This window comes from Mus pahari, chromosome 12, assembly GCF_900095145.1.
Source record: "Mus pahari chromosome 12, PAHARI_EIJ_v1.1, whole genome shotgun sequence".
NCBI lineage: Eukaryota > Metazoa > Chordata > Mammalia > Rodentia > Muridae > Mus > Mus pahari.
This window is the reverse complement of record NC_034601.1, coordinates 53,236,561-53,257,666: the sequence shown is the minus strand read 5'-3', so window position 1 is coordinate 53,257,666 and position 21,106 is coordinate 53,236,561. Positions and strand designations below refer to the sequence as shown.

General features: G+C 36.4%; 1 protein-coding gene across 3 annotated transcripts in view; it reads left to right on the top strand.

Moving 5' to 3' along the window:
* Epha6 (EPH receptor A6) overlaps nt 1-21,106 on the top strand; it is an 858,253-nt gene that overhangs the window by 537,952 nt on the left and 299,195 nt on the right. For all 3 annotated transcript variants that reach the window (XM_021209922.2, XM_029544433.1, XM_021209921.2), the window contains one exon: nt 1,339-1,501. In XM_021209922.2, the coding sequence (XP_021065581.1) occupies nt 1,339-1,501 (163 nt within the window). The remainder of the gene's footprint in view (nt 1-1,338; nt 1,502-21,106) is intronic.

Sequence of the window (21,106 nt, the reverse complement as noted above, 5' to 3'; positions counted from 1 at the left end):
TGGGTATTTCTTTTCTTTCTTTCTTTCTTTCTTTTTTTTTTTTTTTTTTTTTTTTTTTTTTTTTTTCAATTTTGGGGCATTCACATAAATAAGCCATAATGTTTAATGGTGTTCTGAGGCCCCCAACATATATACAGCAGAGGACTGCTGGGTCTGGACTTAGAGAAGATGCACCTTAACCCTCAAGAGACTTGGGGCCCAGAGATTGGGGAGGTCTGGTGGAGGGAACCTAGTCTAAGATGGTACCTGGTGTAAGCCCAAAATTCATTTAAACTTCTTCTATGCATACCTGAAGGTAATTCTATGCAATAGTTTCAGTGGGCCAGCATCCTGACTGCGGCATACCATATGAGCACGATGTGAACCTGCCCACATGAGGCACATGTCAGGACATGAACAGTTCAGCATTTCAGAGGACCGGCTTTTAGAGTAGAGAGGGTTGTATTTTACAATTTCTTTTGGATGTCTAATTAAACTATGAGTTCTTAAGAGGAAAACTTTATACCCCCAAAACAATAAAAGTTTAGCTTATCTCCTGCCACCATGGTCTTATGAGCAATCCCTTACAAAGACAGGTAAAATGAACAATTCAGTTCTGATGGAAAGAGCAAAGGCAGCCACATAAAAGATCAGGACTCACCAGGTCGTACTCATAGCTAAAGTAACCCAAAGTCATGCGGTGAAGCAGTTACACATAAAACCAGGAAACAGCAGCAGGTATCCCTTCAGGCCAGTCCACGATCTACAGGTGCCACAAGTCTTCCCTACCTTTCTGTTGTCATTGCAGTTCCAAGGGCACGTTTTTGAAGCCCATTTCAATCACAGGGTACGTGGCACATGTCTAAAAGTGGAATCTGGCATCTCATGGGAAAAATTCTCATCATTTTATTTATTTATTATGAATTGCTACCTAAAGAGTTCAAACTTTTTTTTTTCTGCTTACCCACACACAGGTCTACCCACAGATAGCCCTGGCCATTTGGCATTCACTACCACTGGGTAGAAATATTGTGTAACACATTCATGGTTCCTGGCACTAATGCTAATGTGTCTAATCCAATGTGTCCATTTTGATGAAGAAGAAGGTGCTACTCTTGAAACACGTTCACATGTTAGAGTCAAAGTCCAGTCTAAATCACCAGTGTCCATGTATAGTTAAAGACAAGTAACCATCCCACTGATAATTTTTCCCAAATCAGACCCATCACATATACAATGCTGATCAACTAAGTGCTAAGCTGTGGAAACCCATGCTTACTCGAGTTTCCCTGGGGGCCGTCTCTAGGAAACGGTAGGGTCGCACTGCCTTATTTCCTTTCTCCTGTTTTTTGTCTCCAGGAGCATGAACAGCTTACCTATTCCTCCACAAGGTCCAAGGCCCCAAGTGTCATCGTCACGGGCCTCAAGCCGGCCACCACGTACATATTTCACATCCGAGTGAGGACGGCGACAGGCTACAGTGGCTACAGTCAGAAGTTTGAATTTGAAACAGGAGATGAAAGTAAGTGTCACTCCAAGATGTGCTGCTAAAGTAAAATGCTCATTTAGGACTGTTCCAGATGATCTGATATTAGAAAGCCGGGTGGTCCGATTTCTAGCAGCCCTTCCAAATTGAGTGTGTTTCCTATAAATACCCACACAGTAGTTCGAGTTACCGTTTTGATGCTAATCAATAAATACCTTCTGAAATGCCTTGCTCTCAAACAGTCAATGTGTCACAAAAATGTCCCATTGTCAAATTTATCACTCATGCTATTACACAGCATCTTAATGGATGATGCAAGTCTGATTGTTCACCAATCCTGGCATCATAATATAATTCTAATGAAAACTGGGAAGAGATAAAGCCATGAAAAATTATTTCAGCACTCAGTTCAAAATACAGATGTTCGGCTTCTTGTCTCAGATCAATAAAAAGTGTCCAGTGTGAGACACGTTCCACCAATAGGTACACTACAAGATTAAATATAGATGCATGGGCTTTAAGATAAACTCACATTATTTCTACCATTCAACATACTGAAAGCCAAAGACAGAAGTAGACTAATATATAACATGCATATTAAAATCTATTAGTCATAAACCCAAATATACTATTAAGTACAAAGATCTATTATTCTTTAATCTCTATTGAGGACATTTTCTTTATTTTAGATATTTTCTTTATTTACATTTGTAATGTTATCCTCCTGGAATTCCCCTATACTGGGGCATCGAGCCTTCACAGGACCAGGGGTCTGTCTTCCCACTGATGACTAACTAGGCCATTCTCTGCTACATATGTGGTTGGAGCCATGTATCGGTCGTTCCATGTGGACTCTGGTTGGTGGTTTAGTCCCTGGGAGCTCTGGTTAGTTGAAATTGTTGTTCTTCCTATAGGGTTGCAAACACCTTCAGCTCCTTCAGTGCTTTCTCTAACTCCTCCATTGGGGATCCCGTGCTCAGTCCAATGGCTGGGTAGGAGCATCCATCTTTGTATTTACCAGGTTATGGCAAAGGCTCTCAGGAGACAGCTATATCAGGCTCCTATCAGCAAGCACTTGTTGGCATCCACAATAGTGTCTGGGTTTGGTGACTCTATATGGGATGGATCCCCAGGTGGGGCAGTCTCTGGATGGCCTTTCCTTCAGTCTCTGCTCCACACTTTGTTTCTGTATCTCCTCCCAGGGTATTTTGTTCAACCTTCTAAAAAGGACTGAAGCATTCATACTTTGGTCTTCCTTCTTCTTGAGCTTCACGTGGTCTGTGAATTGTATCTTGGGTATTCCAAGCTTCTGGCTAATATCCACTTATCAGTGAGTGCCTATCATGTGTGTTCTTTTGTGATTGGGTTACCTCACTCAGAATGATATTTTCTGCCTAAGAATGTCATGAAGTCGCTGTTCGCCAGTAGGATTTGCTGAAGGAGGCAGAGGCAAGAGGATCACAAGTTAAAAGCCAGCCTGGGCTACAGTCCAATATTTTTAATTCAAATGTTCATTTTCTTCCAAGATCTCTAAATGGTAAACCATGAGTACACAAAGGCCATAGCTCTTCAATTTACTGTTGTATCATTTAGAGTCTCACACAGAGCATGTGTTTTAGATACTCTACACATTGTTTGTGGGCATACATACTACCTATACATGACAAGTGGGTAGGGAAAAACATTTGATGGGATGTGGCAGGAACACTTCTTTGAGTAATTTTACATTGATTTCATTGTGCCGTTGTACATAGTGATAGATAAAATGTATTCTTAATAGCCTTAACGACTATCACAACATTTAAATACCTACATCCTAAGTATTCTTTTTATTGTTTAATTTGATCTTTCTCCTAAAATCTTTCTTCTTCTCCACTGGAGTTTATATTTGGTCATATAACAGAATGTTACATATTCTTTAGCCACTAAATACTGAAGGTTTTGAATTGAAGCTGGCTTAACACCAGGCATGTGCATAATTCTACACTAAACGTTTTATAAAAATTATTTCCTTTAATTCTAACAGCAGCATGCCTTTTTTAGAAACATAATTAGCTGCATCCATAATTGTATAGTAGGCAGTAGTGAAGGTAACAGATGAAAGCCCCAGAACCGCCTAACAATAGCAGCAGAAGACAGTGAACGCTGTGTCCCGAGTACGAAAGTCACTTTGATTAGACCCTTAAGAAGACAAAGAGTCTAAGAAGGATCCAAAAAATGTTTGTCTAAATCTGGAGTCTGGGTACATGAAACAGTTTCTAGTCAATTTACAGCAAGAAGAAAAATCATTTAAAGGCTCATTTTTTTAGTGTACTAGCTCAAAATGGCATTTTAAAGCATGTTTATGCACAGAAGAGAATTCAGTGAACAATGCCCTGGTAGGATGGGGGGGGTGCAGTTTGCCATAATTTAATAATATGATGATATGTACCCCAGTTGATAGCATCTGTCTCTGCCTCTTCATATTCTCCTAGCTCATGTGTAAATTTTTATAGCTTTAGTTTCTCAAGTAGGATATGAACTATTATGATGTCAACTTTATTACTAAGTTCTCCCTTGTGTCTTCCATTTAATTAACTAACTTTATAATACACTCATAGAGAATGGGTAGGGGGTTGGGGGACTAACCTCTCTCATTTAATGGCTTGTTTCAAATATTTTAAAGCAAGCAGAATTGTTTACTATTCTGTTCTCTCTAGCTGTATCTATTTTACTTTATTCAGGCTATAATTTAATAATAAAAACAAGAAAATAAAGAATAGATTAATTCTATTACAAAATTATAATGATGCTATTAACAATTATTAACAATTAATAAATACTATCTTATATAATATCTTTTGTTCTTCAAGGTCAGTGCCTTCACTTATATACATATTCATTCATTCATTCATTCATTCATTCACTATTGCATCATTAAAATATGCTAATAGAAGGTATATAACAGATATAAAGACTATTAATTATAGTTGCTATTCTATAAAAATAGCTTACTTGAGCTAGCTTGGTAGCTTTCTTTTCTCCTTTTTAAGAACAACATCATTACATATGTATATATGGAGAGATATACTGATGATAGATTAATAATAGATATTGATTGATAAATGTCTGTTTAGTTGCATACATAACATAGTGACACATTATTTTTTTATGGTAAGCCCTGTATTAGGCAAATATCTAAATATTTTGTCACTCATGGTATTTATTGGTTGCCAGTTTTACACTGGGCTTGTTATATACCATGCTTCATCCCTTTATACTTTGGTTATGATAGAGTTAACAAAATTAGAAAAAATATTAATAATAGTAATAAATAAGAAAACAGTATATATTTTATGTGGATACTCTTGAAATACATATAGAAACACAGTGTAGATGATAAGATATTTTTCAAAATTAAAATAGAGTGTTACTAATACCCCCAAATTACCAAGTGCAGTTCATTTTGATGAATGAACCTTTCGAGAATGTGAATTACCTCAAACTTGTCAATATCCTTATAGTCAGAAATTTTAATGAATAAAAATTAAAATTAAAAACTATCTATATCACTAATATTTTCCATATCCTTAACCATGTTTTAAAATATATTTCATAAATTTTAAGATAATTTGTTAAAATTATATATTAAAAGGAATGAAAATTTTTAAATATTATATGAAATCAAACATTTATTTAAATAACTGTATTTATCTCATATTGATATCATTTTAGAGTCTCAGTTTATAATGATACATAAGTACACTTAAATATGAAATAAAATATTGTCAGATTATAGCTATAACTGTACTTTGCACTCTAGAAAATAATTCTCAAGCTATCCAATAGAAGCAGAATCCATAGTTAAAGGCCAACATTATTGGAGTCCTACATATGATGACTGGCTATTTAATAGTTGCCTAGCCCTAATTGTTATCCAGGTGACCTGGGAGAGCCAATACAATACTTTTCCCTGAAAATGTTTTTACATTGTGTAAATTTAGGTTTCACCTCTAGGGCTATATAAAGCACTTTTATAGCCCAAAAGCTACATCTGTCAGTTATTTAAAATGTACAGTAACTGAGTCTTAATGACTAACTTGTTTTATATATCATGAAATAAACACAGTAAAAGCATCATGATTAGCATTAGCCAACTAAGATTTGAACTGCTGAATTGCAGCAATATTTAAAAGAACCAAATCCTGCATTAAACCTAAAATGGATTATAGATCTGAATGAATGCCTAATCATTTAAGTATTTTGCAAACATCTGTAAAAATTAGCTAATGTATTATGGTCTGATTAGAAGCAATTGGCTCACTTGAACAGGACGCTGATGAGAGTGTGATCCTGAATGTTAAGATACAAGATGACTTTTACTTGTCTCTTTCCTTATGCATCCTTCATGTTTCATTTTTTTATATGCTCCATTTTGTATACATATAACCCCTAAATCATTGGTGACTAAATAATCATATTTTATTGAATAAAATATTAATTTCTCAACAGGTATTCATCTTTCTCTAAATCTATTCACAGTAGACACCATTTCTGTCATTTCTTCTCAAGTTAACATGATTCTGAAAGTAGGCTTGTTTGGATACTTCAAATATAAAGGTTTTGTAATCTCATCTTATCTCAGGTTTCCAGTATATCCAATGGCAACATTAAGAAAACTATTATACTACTGAAGTTTAGACTAGCTCACCTATTTCTTGACATAGTCCTGAAGAGCAAGAAACTATCTCTCTTTGGGGGATTTTTCTCTAATATTTTATTATGCAAGGGCTAAATTCATTACTATAGTAACCTCTTTGAAATGAACAGGGATAATTTACTTCGTTACTCATATAAACAGTATTACTAGCTTTGTTTCCAGTAACAATGAAATTAGGGAGTCATGTAGATGTATAATATATACAATTTTAGTTATAAATTAGTTACTTGTGAAATTTGAGAATACATGTGAGGGAGAAAGTATTTTTTAAATGTATTTCCTTCTTAAATTTATTTTTAAAATCTCTATTCCATTTGGCTTAGTCTGTTGGTTCAAACACAATCTGTACTGCTTCAGTTGCCTAGAGTAAAGTTAGCTGCATCATTATTAACAGCAGCCAGAAATTTTGGAATGATTATTAATGGTGGACCATGAAGCAGAGAGAAGACCAACTGACCCTGGTGGAACAATAAAAAAGTTAATTAATCAAGTAGTCGGTATATTTCATATTTATGAGTCTACTCAAAGGAGGACAAATTCCAGGGTATAACACATTAATTTTGAATTATCTCCAATCAATAGTGCACTTTCTGAGTTGACAGCTGTAGCTATCTAAAGACAAAAATCAGTGAAAAGGAAGGCTTTCCTAGTATCAGATTTTCAAACGACACAGTAATCTGTCTTATGGAGTAATACAGGTTCTTTCTAACAAAAGTGTGTGCTAAAGGTAGGACTTGTGTTGGCTAAGTGATAAAAGAACTTGCTGATTTATATAGTATGTTGGGACAGAAGTCTAATATGATTGCTACCATTGAGACTCTAAAACATGATATTTGTTGATTTTGAATTATTTCTCAAGCATTTTTCATTTTTTAATGAAAGTTATCTTGCCAGTTATATGGCTCAAAACCTGAAGAATGTGGAAGAACAGTCCACTTATTTTCCATATGTAGTAAGTGATGAAATGACCAAGTTCAGACCCTTTCGTGCCAATGCCTACAACCAAGACTTACCTTTTGTTCATTCAACATCTCTGTGTATTTTATTTACTTCTGTCATTCCTTTTCATTTTCTACATGATTGGTTTGTCTTTGTTCTCATCCTGTACCTCCCTATAATTGATTATATTCCTCTCTTAGCAAACATAATTTTGAATGTAAAGGTAGATGATTAGGAAGTTATAATATGTATCAAGCATGAAGTTTTAAGAGCTATGAGATATTTTCATTCACTCATGTGTATTAATGCACACATGACAGGCTAAAAATATGAAGCTTTAAAGGGGGCAAATTAATGCAGTTAGCATCATTTGATTATCTATGAAGGATATAGAAGAATAAGTACTATTTGCCCAGAAAAATAGAAGTCTCCCTTTAAGGAAAACTGTATTGGAAAAAAAGGATACTTTGTTTCAATTTTGTGAGATAAAATAAAGATTTGAAAAGAAAGGAACTAGGCTTATGTACCATGAGACAGACTGAATATCTTAATATGAAAAATATTAATGATTATAACTTGCTAAATGGCCTGGAAAGAAAATCATTAATGATTACCAGATACTTAGAAGCTGTACTGTAAAACATAAATTTTAAAATACAATGTTAGAATTTGGTTTATACATAAAAGCAAAGTAACAAACAAGTGACTCTACTAATAAAGAAGACAGATGGTGATATATGTTGAAAATACATAATTCATGTATTCATCATAGCTTGGATAATAATTGTTTTACTGTACATGGGGGGAAATGTCTTTTTTGCTTATTTTTTTATTTGATGTGTGTGTGCATGTATGTATGTGTGTACATTAAGCCAATTTCAATTAAACAACACAATTTCAGCTGCATTCTCTATGATGTCCATTAGGTACTCAGTAACTTCATTTGTAGATGAAATATGAACTCTGATCAACATTTTTATATTATTATTTTTATACCTTTCCTGTTGCTTTACATGCAACTGGCAAAGAAAGGCATTCTGTGAATGACAAAAGGACTAATGTTACTCATGGGACATCTAACAGTTATTTCAAATTACATACATTTTATCATTCTCTATACAAGCCCTCAGTATTCACTATTTTGTAAACTGTTTTACTCACCTTACATTCTGATTGCTCTCCCCCATCCTCCCTCACACAGTCGTCCCTCCCTCTCTCCATTTACTCTGAGAGAGTAGAGTTCCCCCCTGGGTATCCTTCCACCATGCCACATCAAGTTTCTGCAGGGCTAAGTGTTACCTCTCACACTGAGGCCATATAAGACAGCTCAGTTAGGGGAAATAGTCCACAGACAGGCAACATCTTTAGGGATAGCCACCACTCCAAGTTGTTCAGGATCCACATGAGAACTGAACTGCAAATCTGCTACATATGTGTGTGGAAGGGGAGGTGCTTAGTTTCAGTCTGCTTGTGATGTTTGGTTAGTGGTTTAGTCTCTGAGAACCCCCAAGCACCCAGGTTAGTTGACTCTTGGTCTTTCTGTCTTCCTGTGGAGTTCCTATCCCCTTAAGGACCTTTAATTCTTCTATAACTCATATAAGAGTCATCAACCTCCATCCAATATCTGTATCTGTTTTAGTTAGCTGAAGGGTGGAACCTCTCAGAAAAGATATATGCAAGGCTCAAGTCTGCAAGCATAACAAAGTATCATTAGTAGTGTCAGGAGTTGGTGCTTGCCCATGGGATGGGTCTCAAGTTGGGCTGGTTACTTGCTGGCCATTCCCTCAGTCTCTGCTCCATGGCCTATCCCTGATTTTCTTGTAGACAGGATAAATTTTGGGTTGAACATTTTGCGGATGGATTTGTATCCCCATTGCTCCAGTGGGGTTCCTGCCTGGTAACAGGAGGTGTCCTCTTCATGTTCATATGAGCTGTGAGTCTCAGCTAAGATCACTATCCTGGGGGAGACAAGAGAGAGGGGCAAAGGGCCAGGAGAATGAATGGAAATCTGCATTATTCTCTATTTTGTTTTTGTCTCTTATATACATATATTAGCAAGAAGCCATATGTGGAATGCTCAAGACCTTCATGAAACTCACCTGACAGCCATATTACAGACTTACTGACAGAGGTCTTTATGTCATTCACAAAATTTGATTCTAATTCGACTTGATTTGAGATGGATTTTCTTCTATCAGCTATCATATAAATTGTCTAAATTTCTCTGTCAAAGTTATTTGACTTTAAACCACTGGATTCTTCTAAGGAACAAAAATCTTCAAAGGACATTTAGCAGAAAAAAAATACATGCTTGGTGTAAAAGTTGAAGATTTGAAACCATTCTTCAGGCACAAGAATCTTCTTTATTGGCTAGTGGGTTTTTAATGGCACAGTTTAATTCTTACAAAGCACAAAGCACAACCAAATTTCTCCTGATAACCACATGGAAGCCATCTTCCATACTATAGCACATATGAGCTGCTACTGACTCCTCACTGCCACAGAAGCATGATCAGGAATAGACTAAAGAAGGAGCTGGAGTGGGATATTGACAATGTGAAGTTAAGGGACAGTGTTTAAAGACACGAGGGACTTCCCCTACTGTTAAGTGGCACACAGTGATGACACATGGATAGTGCCCTATAAAAAAGGCTGGAAACATTTGTTGCCAACATGCAGCTGTCATTGAGGAGGCAACAGCCTGCAAAGACAACACAGCTTAGGTTTCTGTTAGAGTCCACCCCACACTGAATTTAGCCAACATAGTAGTCCATCATTCCCCAGAACTGATAAATTTGAGTCGAATGAAATTGTCAAAATAGAGAACAGGTTAGAGGTATTTTATGTGGACATACATAAATCTTAACTATGATAATAATGTCAAAACTTAAAGATATACTTTAAACTTTCCCCAGCACTACTCAGAAGTAAAATCATTTTAAACAATCTATACTATCTTTTTTTTTTAATTTGTACTAACCTACAGCAGATCATCCATTTTTATTTTTGTCTTGCTGTGAAGTTATAATACTGAATGGGCAGATTTTTAAAAATATATCCAGGCAGAACTCCTCAGAGGCATGTGTGAAGAATTAAGAAACAGCCTAAATATTTGCCACACTTTACTTTTCCAAGATATTTCAGTATGGTTTATATGATTCTACTTAGCAAAATCACAGAAGCCCTGTAAAGGATTTAGCTGTGTGTGCAAAAACCCCCACATGTATCTGTGAGCACATTATTACACTATAAAGTAAGGCCAGTAGCAGAGAATGCCCACCTTGCTTCCAGATAGGAAACAGCTGATACGTCATAAAATGAAATGCTTACTCTTCTGTGCTTTTTAGAAAAACTGAGAACCCATTTAGAATTTGTCTTGCACTATAGTTATTTTTGTGTCATACATTTGCTGAATACATAGTCAGGAAATACCCTAAATCATTTTCAACCATTACACATATTAAATTAATACAAAATGCTATAATATTACTTACTAAGCTAGAATATATACATTCTGTCCCTAACTGTATTTTAAAACTGAGATTTACAAATGAAATGCACAGTATTCTAGATATCACTTTGTAAATTATCCTGGGAACTTAAAAGAGTAGAAATTTGATTTTTTTTTCTTAAATTGAATGGGGCCAAAAGTAAAAGTCATTTGACAAAAAGGTATAATAGGCTGAATACTCAATTGGCCTGTGTATTATTTCATCTCTTCACTCAATTAAAACCGATCAGGAAATAGCCATAGCAAATACTGTGGTAGGCACTGAAAAATCAAAGATCAAAATGGATGAACTTGCTCCCTGTTTCCATGAATTTTATTGATAAAGTCAGAGAATAAAATACAACTATAAATCAGTGGACAAAGAGGAAGGAGAAAAGAGAGAGTGCCAGTGCCAGTGCCAGCCTTGGCTGTTCCTCTTTCTTCTTGGTTCTCTCTTGAGGTAGCAGAGAAAGAAAAGCTTTGGCAGGGGCAAGACTTGATCTTGTGGGATATTTGAGGTTGCTGAATAATAATAATAAAATGTTTACCTATCTTAAGTCTAAGTCACTTTGCTTCCATAGCTGATTTGCCTGTTTCTCTGAGGCCAGAAGTTGCAGTCTCTGACCCTTAAAACCTCATAGTAAAACAGCAGGGCATTAAGTAAAGTAGCCTTCCATCCCTTCAGGAACTGTGTGATTCTAAGTCCCAGAGTGCTAGTTGAAGTTACAGTAAGAAAACGAACACTTTAAAAAGTAATTTTGGCCTTTATTTCTAAGTTCTTCAGTTCTCCAAAACTTTTCTACAAAAGTTCTCTAATAAGTTCTCTAAAAGTTCTCTCTACTCTCTTCTTCTAATCTTGCTCTTTCCCCCTGCTTTGATGTCACAACAATGCCCTTATTCTCAATACCTGTATTCCCAATCCTATGCCTTTTATTCTAATGCTAATATTCCCAATGCCTTTATTTTTAAGTTTTTTTCTAGAAGTTTTCTAAGAAAATATCTCTAAAAAGTTCTTCTCACTAAAATGTTCTTCTTGAGTTCAGTTCTGTCTGCTCTTTGTCCTCAGCGCGCATGCGCGCGCGCACACACACACACACACACACACATATATATATATATATATATATATATATATATATATATATATATATATATTTCAGAATGCATGATCACATGATAAAAAGTTCACCACAGGTTTACACATAAATTCAAATCATACTAGAATAAGTAATTTACAACAGAGAATGTTTACATACATGTCCATTAAGCGTAATTATCTGGCTAAACATTCATCATCTGTCACTAGCTCTACAGGTTCATTGAAAGGTAAAAACTGTAACTTTTGCGACTAAGGTATTAGTGAAGTTTCATGTAGATAACACCAGTCAATATTTGATCTTCTGTCCTTGGACCTATAGTAAATCATTAGTTCTCTTTTTATGACCTTTGATTAATTGTTTTACAGTCTCTTGGAATATGCTCTAAGTGTGGGTGCCTGTTTGCTATCTCAGAAGCAATTTACTCATGACACTTGAAGACTGGTAGAGTACTCATTGCAATTTTGATTATCAGAGAGGTTTGAATAATATTCCTATTATAAAAAAGCTTAATAATTACTAATATCATTTTAGTAATTTTTATAGGATCATCATTAAGAATTAAGAAATCATCTATTTGTCTATATAGCATCATTACAAGACAGTACATAGTTGTAGTTCTGCAGAAATCTGCTCAAAAGGGTGGGATAACACCTAGCGATATATATGTGTGTGTGTGTGTGTGTGTGTGTGTGTGTAGTAATAACAGGAAGGCATATTATAGCAAAAATCTTTCTTCATATGAAATCTTTACCTCGCCTAAAGAAGCAAATCTATCATTATCTTAAATAGTCCATGGCATGGAAGGAGTTACAGAGACAAAGTTTGGAGCTAAGATGAAAGGATGGACCATCCAGAAACTACCCCACCTAGGGACCATCCCATAATCAGCCACCAAATGCAGACACTATTACATATGCCAGCAAGATTTTGCTGAAAGGACACTGATATAGCTGTCTCTTGTGAGGCTATGCCAGTGCCTGGAAAACCCAGAAGTGGATGCTCACAGTTAGTTATCGAATGGAACACAGGGCCCCCAATAGAGGAGTTAGAGAAAATACCCAAGGAGCTGAAGGGGTCTGCAACCCTATATGTGGAACAACAATATGAACTAACAAGTGCCCCCAGAGCTCGTGTCTCTAGCTGCATATGTAGCAGAAGATGGCCTAGTCAGCCATCATTAGGAATAGAGGCCCCTTGGTCTTGCAAACTTTATATGCCCCAGTACAGGGGAACACCAGGGCCAAGAAGGGGGAATTGGTGGGTAGGGGAGCAGGGGGCGGGTATAGGGGACTTTGTGGATAGCATTTGAAATGTAAATGTAGTAAATACCCAATAAAAATTGGAAAAAATATAATCCATGGCAGAATCATTTCAGGAAGATCACCTGCTAGTTTTTAACTTCTCTTTGATGGCTCCTGGCAAGAGAGAAATGTAAACACACTTGTCCTGGGAAACTTAAAAAAGAGTATTAAGCCTAAAGGAGACTCTACAGTTAAATAAAACTTGACCTTGACAGTGAAGATGTGATTAACTGTATGAATGGATTAATGTATTTACAAGGACAAAACATTCTTCAACATTTAATGGTCCCATATGATACCATGTCTTTATATATCATAATGCATATGAATATCAGCATGAGCTTAAAGGAGACAAAAGTTGTCCAAACAATAGCCACAAAGCTCTGACTTGAGAATAAGCACTCTCTTTTGATATGCCCTTCTAAACTTACAACTTGCTGTATTTCTTAGAACTAACAACTTGATGAGTGAGAGAAAGATCAGGGGTTAGTAGTGGTTAAGATGATGTATAGGTACAAGAAATGCAAGTCATTATCAATGCTATATTTCATCTTTCTACTGAGGCTAAAATTTCCTGGTTTCCCATTTTTCTTCCACTCACCTGTAATTGTGACAAAAGGCAAGCTATCCAGGGCAAGCTTCCCATAAGTAAGTTGTCTAGAACCAAAGCTAACACATCTAATTATTTCTTTACATTTATTTTATCCACACCAAATACAGTTTTCTAAATATCTTTTTATTGTCATCCTGTTATCACTTTCCACTTCCCTAGAGACTATTTCAACCTTCAGAATTCACATACTGAAAATACAGGAATCTTAGGAATTATCAATTTAAATTCTAACTCATGCTTGCTCTCTGCCAGCATGCAAACCTGCATATCTCTCCTTGACAGTTCATATTTAGTCTTTGGAATTTCAAGACACACTGAATTATGGCCTTTTCACCAGAGGCTCCAGAGAAAAGTACAGCAAAGCCACCTCATGTCAAGCCTGCAATGAAATTGTTGCAGAAATCTTGGAAATTAAGTTATCCGGAAGACTTTATGAATCTAGGTGGAAGGGAGGTAATGGAGATGTGCTAGCAAAACAAAAGAAGATACTAGTGTCACACAAAGTGTCACTGGCTTGTCTATGAGCTACTTCGTTGCATATTATAACTGGTGGAGACAGACTGATACACTCAAAAAGGCAGCATAAGACATAGTCTCATTGCTCATGAAGTCTGAATTCTATAAGCCTTAGTTTCTCCTCAACCAAAAAATTTTAAAAGTCGCTATAATACTTTCCTTTTCTTTAAAAATGGGAAATTCTCGCAAAATAATTTAAGATCTGCATGGGATCTGTGAGGGTTTGCTCAGCCCAGGGAGTGGCACTATGAGAAAGTGTAGCCCTGTTGGAGTAGATGTGACCTTGTTGGAGTAGGTATGCTACTGTGGGTGTGGGCTATAAAACCCTCATCCTAGCTGCCTGGACGTCAGTATACTACTAGCAGCCTTCCAATGAAGATGTAGAACTCTCAACTCCTCCTGCACCATGCCTACCTAGATGCTGCCATGGTCCCACCTTGATGATAATGGACTGAACCTCTGAACCTGTAAGCCAGTCCCAATTAAATATTTTCTTTATAAGATTTTCCTTGGCCATGGTGTCTGTTCACAGCAGAAAAAACTTAAGGCAGGATCTACTCTGGATAAGCATTTAAACCTGCCCAGTTATTGTTGCTGGTTTTTTTGTTCTGTTTTTTGTTTGTTTGTTTGTTTTGTTTTTTAGTTTGATTTGCTTTGGTTTTGGTTTTTGTGGAGTTTGTGGGTATTTACGGGGGTTGTTTATTTGTTGTAGGTTTTTTGTTTTATTTATTTTTGGTTTGGTTTTTAGTTTTGCTGGTATTGGAGCATAAATAATCAATTTGGACAGTTTAAGTGTTAGACTCATTAAGCATATATTCATGTTCTGTATAGTCATCTATCTACCAATTCAGTTTTCTTTAAATCCCACTCTGTATTCAAATAAAATATTCTTTACGTGATGGAGATATCAAAGAAATAATCATGAATATGCTTCTCTAGAAGTTACATTCTCAAGGGCAGGGAGATACAATGAATAAACAATAAGAAAAATAGCTAATGCTTCAGGTGATACAGAACTAGAGTGCTGTAGGGAGACCCCTTGAGCACCAGGTGCTTTATTCCCTCTGGTATTGGAAGCCTTGATGAGAGCTCATAGCTACAGACACTTTACCTGGCCTAAAACAGATGCATACCATAGAATCATGACAGTATCAAACCCCCACCCCAGCCCCAGGAGCAGATAGAATCCAAGTTTGCTCAATGTAAGTCACAGAGATCTCTTTGCTTCAGTGAGGGGCAATTCTGAAGAGCTTAGGAACTTGAGAACTCCCAGACATTTGCTGTGTTGTTTTTTGCTTCCACATGGCAGATATACTGCTACATGGATCACTTCCTGCTATATGGATCCCTTACTGCTATATGGATCCTTTACTGCTATATGGATCCCTTATTGCTACATGGATACCTTTCTGCTACATGGATCTCTTCCTACTACATGGAGGATCCCTTTCTGCTTCCCATACTCCCCCATGCATCCTTACTGAGACAACTTCTCATAACCCTATCAAATTCAGGGCTGCTGTACATAGTTCATATTGAATGCTACCTGAGATCATTAATGAAAGATCCTTTGAGGAAGAGCAAGACTGAAAAGCAATATGAAGAGTGCCTACTTTCTACATGAGACCATCACTCTGCAGTCCAACACACATAACACCTGAGAATTCAATGCTGACTGTCATGATCAGAACGGTAAGCAAGTAATCCCGTGGAAACTTCATGGAAACTTCATGAAGAATAGTCTTGCTTCATCATGAAAGAACCGGAAGTACACAAATACCAAGAAAGAAATAAGAAAAATTTTCACAGTAGCAAAAGATCCATGCTATTCTATTTGATAGATATTTCACAGATGAACAGATTCATAAATAGAACAACAATAGAGGAATTATAGAAACATAGTTTAAATCCATATTTATACTTGAATGGAAATTCCCACAATATAAATTTTGAGGTTACACTTTCTAAACACCAGAGTTGGTTGTGCCACTGCAATGTTCTATGATGTAGCTTCCACATCTGGAAAATGGGAATGAGAATTCCACCTAATTTCTAGTCTTCTTTTGAGCATCAATGCTTATTGATTGCTATCGTTATATGTTATTAATGAATTATTGTTTCCACCTCTAAAATAGCATTCTCAAAGCAATACTATATTTTTTTAAAAAATGAAACAATATCCTGTAACTTTTTGTCATCTAAACTCCTTCAACAGAACAACCTTCAAGTAACTGTCTTTTTTTTTTTCATTTGACACTTATTTTCTATGGACATCAGGGATGTTTGCATGTTAGATTTCATTTAATTTTTATGGGTGAGATATAAACATTAGTATAATTCCAAAAATATATTGACCTCATAGAATTTAATTTAACAAATGAGGCTCCACACTTCAACTTCTGATAGTCTAGATATTTTTCCTAGCACAGGATCCAATATACCAGGGAGATTATGTCAGACCTATGTCAATATTATCATTTAATGACCCAGAGCTACTGTCCCTGTTACATGCATGATATAATAGTGTTGTCAGTTTGACAGAATGTAGAATCACCTGGGTGAGAAACTCTTGGGTGTGTCCTTTGGATATTACCTTGATTTAGGTTAATTAATGTGGGAGGTTCCATCTTAACTGTGGGCCCAACTGTTCCCTATGTGGGACTCCTGGACTGTATAATAGAGGAGAAAACAAGCTGAACATGCAGGTATAGTTTCTATCTTCATCTGTTTGACATTACTTCAAGCTGCTGCTCCCATGACCTTCCTGTCATGATCACTATAACCTGGAACTGTGAGCTGAACAAACCCTTTCTACTTTAAGTTGGTTTGGTCTGAGTATTTTAACACAACAGCAATAAAAGAAACAAAGACATGTTTTAGTCGGGTTGTTTAAGGTTTGGACCAGTTTTGTTTTACATAGCACAGTTTTAAAATCTCAACTACTGGAGCTAGACTATCTGTACATAAGATTTGTTTCAGTTGTGTCTGGGCAGGATAATTACATCATCTGGACCCTAGTTTTATCCTTCCTCTGAAGCTCACTCTGTATCCCAGACAGGCCTCTAATTCTAGTCATCAGCCTCTGTATATAGTACTGCCACTCTGCTGTGTGATTGTTGTGAAGACTCCATAAGTTGATATGTGTGGTATGTTTAGAGGTATGGATGTTATTAATAGTCATACTAAAACCACTTGTTATTATAACCATAAATATTGCCCTTCTTCTGAGAGAGACTCATCTGTTGAATATATTGTAATTCTGAAGGACTATCCTGAGCTATGAATCACCTGATACTCACCATCATAAAAGATGAAAGAAGAAAATTTAAAGTGAAGATGAATAAAGTGTTGGCAACAGAACTTCCTTAGAGCACCCACTGAATTTTTCTTCAAATTGAAATGAACATCTATATATCTGTCTGTTTTGCCTTGCAATAACACAATACTTAAAACTTGCAATTTATAAATATCAATAGTAGTGTATATGGCTAAAATTTCTAGAGCCAAGCAAACTTTATTACCTTCATATGTATGGCATCTGGTGAGGCCAGAGAGCAAAACCCAGTGAGGCAGAAGAAGAATGCTAGCCCAACATACCTCTTCCTCCCTATATAGACTATTGTGGTGATGTGGGGTCCACCCACATCAATATGGAACCTCACTTAAGCCTCATGACCTCAAAATGACTCTGACTCCAAATGTCATGACCATATCAATATAAAGGTTGAGTTTCCAATACTCACATTTCCAGGGGAAACAGTTGAGTCTTGAAAGGAGCCATAATGACTTACAGCAATTTAAAAATTCCACAGTCATCCAGTTGATTCCCTTAGACAGAAATGAGCAAACTGAAGGACAGCAAAGCTAGCTGTACGCTGAAATTGTATATTGATCAGAAGTATTAGCTGTGTTGTTTCTTTTTTGACATAGTAGCTTGTTTGAAATTTTTTCCTTTTACAAATGTTAGGCAGGCAGTTTTGCGAATATTTGAACTTTCATGAAATCCCACTTTTTAACATTACATAATGACCAAAAAGAAGTCGGGTCCATTCTTTAACAAATTATTCTAAGTTAACTGGCAGACAAGCAGAATACTGAATAGAAATGTACTCAGGAGACTCAGGTCTCCTAATTACCTTCAGCACATTTTTTTTCTTTACTGTCATATTCTTTATTGCAACTCTTGGTGCTTTCTGAATCCTTCTAAACCATTAACAGCTTACTCCTATCCATTAGGGACCCACTTCTCAGTATCTGTATTTATCCATCTCACGAAGTGCAGTTTTTATAACCACCTAGCTGTCTTTTTTTTCTGTCATTTTTTTCTCACTTATCCTGCTTAAATGTCCACAGGGATAGTAGATTCCTAACTGTATTAAACAAATGCATGAAGTAAAGATACCCAATGTAGGACATATGCTGAATTTTTTTAAAGTTAAGTATCTTTAGAGTTGTTTCTTACTTAAATTCAGCAATATCTTCAAAGTTTGTAAAATACATCACTCATAATCAGATTTTGCCCTACCTTTGAGATATGGCAAGTAAGAAGAACCCAGTGAACTTTAATAAGAAAACAGCAAACAGTGAAAACAAAGTTAAATGCTATCTATCATGTCTCATTTCATTCAAGGCATGAATATATTCCATGCATAAGAGCTGGCGGATTATTTTACCTTTGAATTCATGAGTGACTTCTAGTTGGTCAAAGGAGTCCCATGGGAATCCCCAAACAACCCAAGCTGTTGCCAAAACTATAGGTTACCCTCCACAAATGGTGGCAAGACCTCAATGCTGAAGAAAACACCTATACAACTTATTGAACATGGAGAAGTCCTGGTAGTACCTCCATAGTTCTTCAATCCTACATGCTAGCATCTTTGCTAAAGGAAGGTACTTTGCATGCTACCAAAAGAGAAACACAAACTAACCCAGCTACAAAACCTTTGATCTCATCTATTCTGGTTTTCTGCCTGCAAGATATGTTAGGGCAATGGTGACACAAAGTTGTATTAGTAACCAACCAATGTCTGCTGTAACTTAAGGACTACTCTACAAGACAGAGGCCATACCTGACACTCCTTGGGTGATCGAGAATCTGAGACTAGAAAAATCATACTACTGGTCTTTTTAATAATGGCAATAAAAAGATGCCTAATGACATACTGCTATCTTCATAGACTGGTGATGTGCTCAGCCATCATCAGAGAATCTCCATCCTGCAGCAGATGAGAAAAAAACATAGAGACCCACATCTAGACATTATAAGCAGAGCGACGACTAACTCTAGGGACCCACAGTCTGCCTTAAATGGGTTGACTCTATCAATGCCTCCCCTGCCCTCAGGGCTCAGAGAACCCTAAAGAAAAGGAGGCAGAAAGAGTATGGGAGACAGGACTAGAGGACACCAAGGAAACAAGGCCCTCTGGTTGCAATGAGAAAAGCTCATATAAACTCTCATAGACTGAGGAGCACACCCAAGGCTTGTATGAGTCTACAGCAGGCCCTTTACATATATATGAAGGCTTTTAGATTAAATGAGTGAGCCTCTGATGTTTGTGTATTCTCTTGGGCTCTTTTCCTTCGGTTTGTTTTGTCCAAATCCAATATGTTAGGATCTGTTTTATCTTATTATATTTGGTTTTATTATTTAAAAAAAAACATAGAAAAATAGGATTTGTTAACCTTCAAAAGAAAACCAGTATGAAAACATTCTGTTGAAGCTTTGTCTCTGCACCTCCAAATGCAAGAAAATTAAAGAAAAAGAAACTTCAACATATGAATTAGTCAGGTTGATAAGAAAATGAAGTCCAGGAATTTTCGTATATGCAGATGGCTAGAGATGACCTCTATTATATTTTCTTAATTACCAGGGATTTTAATTTTAAAAAAGTATAGCAGAATATTCCCAAATTTGTATACATTACTAATTGAAGTCATTAGTAACAATCTATGGGGATAAAAAAGATATAAGGACAAGCAGATTTCATTTCCAGTGAAAGGCTAAACTTTCTCACTAAGCTGACTTTCCTCGCCTACTGTCTAGGATGCCTAAGTCACCCTTGAATTATAATGGATGCTTTCTTGGGAAGCATAATTAAACACAGAAATTTTTATTTTATTTTTAATTTGCAAATCTCCCCAAGAACATTCATGGTAGTTTAAAATGTATATACTGAATATTAATAAATATGATCTGGAGAAATGGTCCATTGTTTGAAATTACTTGTTGCTGTTTCAGAGAACCTGAGTTTGGTTCCTAGAACCTATGTTGGGAAGCTAACAAACACTTGTAATCCCACTTCCAGGGGACTCTGACACATTCCTCTAGACTTCGTAGCCACCAGCATGCATACAGTATACGTAGATACTGTCAGCCCACACATATGTATACAAAATACAATACATATAATAAAATAATAAAAGTTAAATTGGGCTTAGAAATAAAGTGTCAGGAACATTTCAACACAAGGAACAGAGACTCACTCGGAGACTTGTAACAGAGGTCACAGCATGTGCCTCATCTTGGCCTAGGATTCCTGGTGGCAGCGAGAGAAGAGCAGTGTCCCTCTGCACACATAGAGCACAGATGCCACAGGGAAGAGAGAAACAGCATTCAGAAAATTGCTGCAGGCAGTTTTTTCAGGAAATGTAGAAATGTTACTGGTTTATGTTCATAGGCATTTTCTGTCTACAGCCTTGAAGAGAGCCAAGGCAAAATGTCAGCAGTCAAGTGAGATTTTATATCCATATTGAGAATGAAGGGAGAAAATGAAATTACTGAAGTTTCATAAATAAGGACTTCAAAAACAGGAGGCTCATAGAAATTATCATATTTCATGTTGTTTCTCGATGACCTCATTACCAGGAATTGCCAAACAGGCAGCAGTTGGCCACACCAAACCGGCCAAAATGGTGGTAACCCTTAGTTCCTAGCTGGAATGAGAGAGGGGGAGGGGAGGGGAGGGGGGAGAGGGGAGAGAGAG